This window comes from Mus caroli, chromosome 5 (assembly GCF_900094665.2).
Source record: "Mus caroli chromosome 5, CAROLI_EIJ_v1.1, whole genome shotgun sequence".
Lineage (NCBI taxonomy): Eukaryota > Metazoa > Chordata > Mammalia > Rodentia > Muridae > Mus > Mus caroli.
Window position 1 is genome coordinate 129,840,246 of NC_034574.1, and position 1,008 is coordinate 129,841,253.

Genomic DNA, 1,008 nt, shown 5'->3' on the forward strand with positions numbered 1-1,008 from the left:
GACCTAGAGAGCTTGGGTCAGCCCTCCATAGGTCCTCTCCTGTGTGTCTCCCCTCCCCTGTCCTTGTTGCCTGTCCCACTCTCCTGTGAGCTTCACCTTGCCTTGTCCCTTGCCGACCTGCCCTGTCCCTAGCCATGCCCAGATGTGTACTGGTTCCCACTGCTGACCGAGCAGATGTGTGATGAGCTGGTGGAGGAAATGGAACACTATGGCCAGTGGTCTGGAGGCCGGCACGAGGTGAGGATGGAGGGCTCCCAAGGGGGACAGGGTGGGCTTGAAGAGGGACAGGGGACTTGGGGGATAGAGGGGATCCCCAAGGGCGGGGCTCATAAAGAGTATGCTAGTTACTTGTCTTGTTGCCGGGAGAAATTATCTGACCAAAGCAACTTGAAGAAAGGNTTTCTTAGTGGCTCACAGTCTGCAGGTACAAGCCCATCATGGCAGGAAGGCATGGCAGCAGGAGCGTGAGAGAGCTGGTCACGTGGTCACATTGCATTGTAGTCGGAAAACAGATGAGTTCTGTTGCTCAGCTCACTTTAAGGCCAGGGGATGGTGTCGCCCACAGTGGTCAGGTCTTCCCATCTCGGTTAACCTAAGCTAGACAATCCCTCCCCAGCATGCCCAGAGGCTTGTCTTTGAACCTAGGTCCCATCAAGTTGACAGTCAAGGTTAGCTATAACACAGAGGGTGCTTGGGGCTACGGATGTCAGATAGCATGGTCAGGTAGCATGGGAAGGTGGCATGGATTCACAGCAGAGCTAAGGACAGCAGAGACTAAAGGGCCCAGCAGCAATGAGTCTGCCTTGACAGTAGAAGAGAAAACTGCTTCTAGATGCCACAGACAGAAAGAGANTCCGGCTGGGCAGTCGTCTGCACACCTTTAATCCCAGCACTCTCGACAGAGGCAGGTGAATCTCTAAGTTCAAGCCCAGCCTGATCTGTAGATCAAGTTCCAGGGAACCAAAACAAAAAAAAAAACCTGGGAACCAACAAGAAGAAGCTGGTATT

At 53.4% G+C, this 1,008-nt stretch overlaps 1 protein-coding gene across 1 annotated transcript in view; it reads left to right on the forward strand.

Annotated features, from left to right (window-relative positions):
• Positions 1 to 1,008, forward strand: part of Plod3 (procollagen-lysine,2-oxoglutarate 5-dioxygenase 3) — an 8,602-nt gene that overhangs the window by 4,993 nt on the left and 2,601 nt on the right. Inside the window, exon 15 of the mRNA XM_021163420.1 lies at positions 133 to 268. Coding sequence (XP_021019079.1) covers positions 133 to 268 — 136 coding nt within the window. The remainder of the gene's footprint in view (positions 1 to 132; positions 269 to 1,008) is intronic.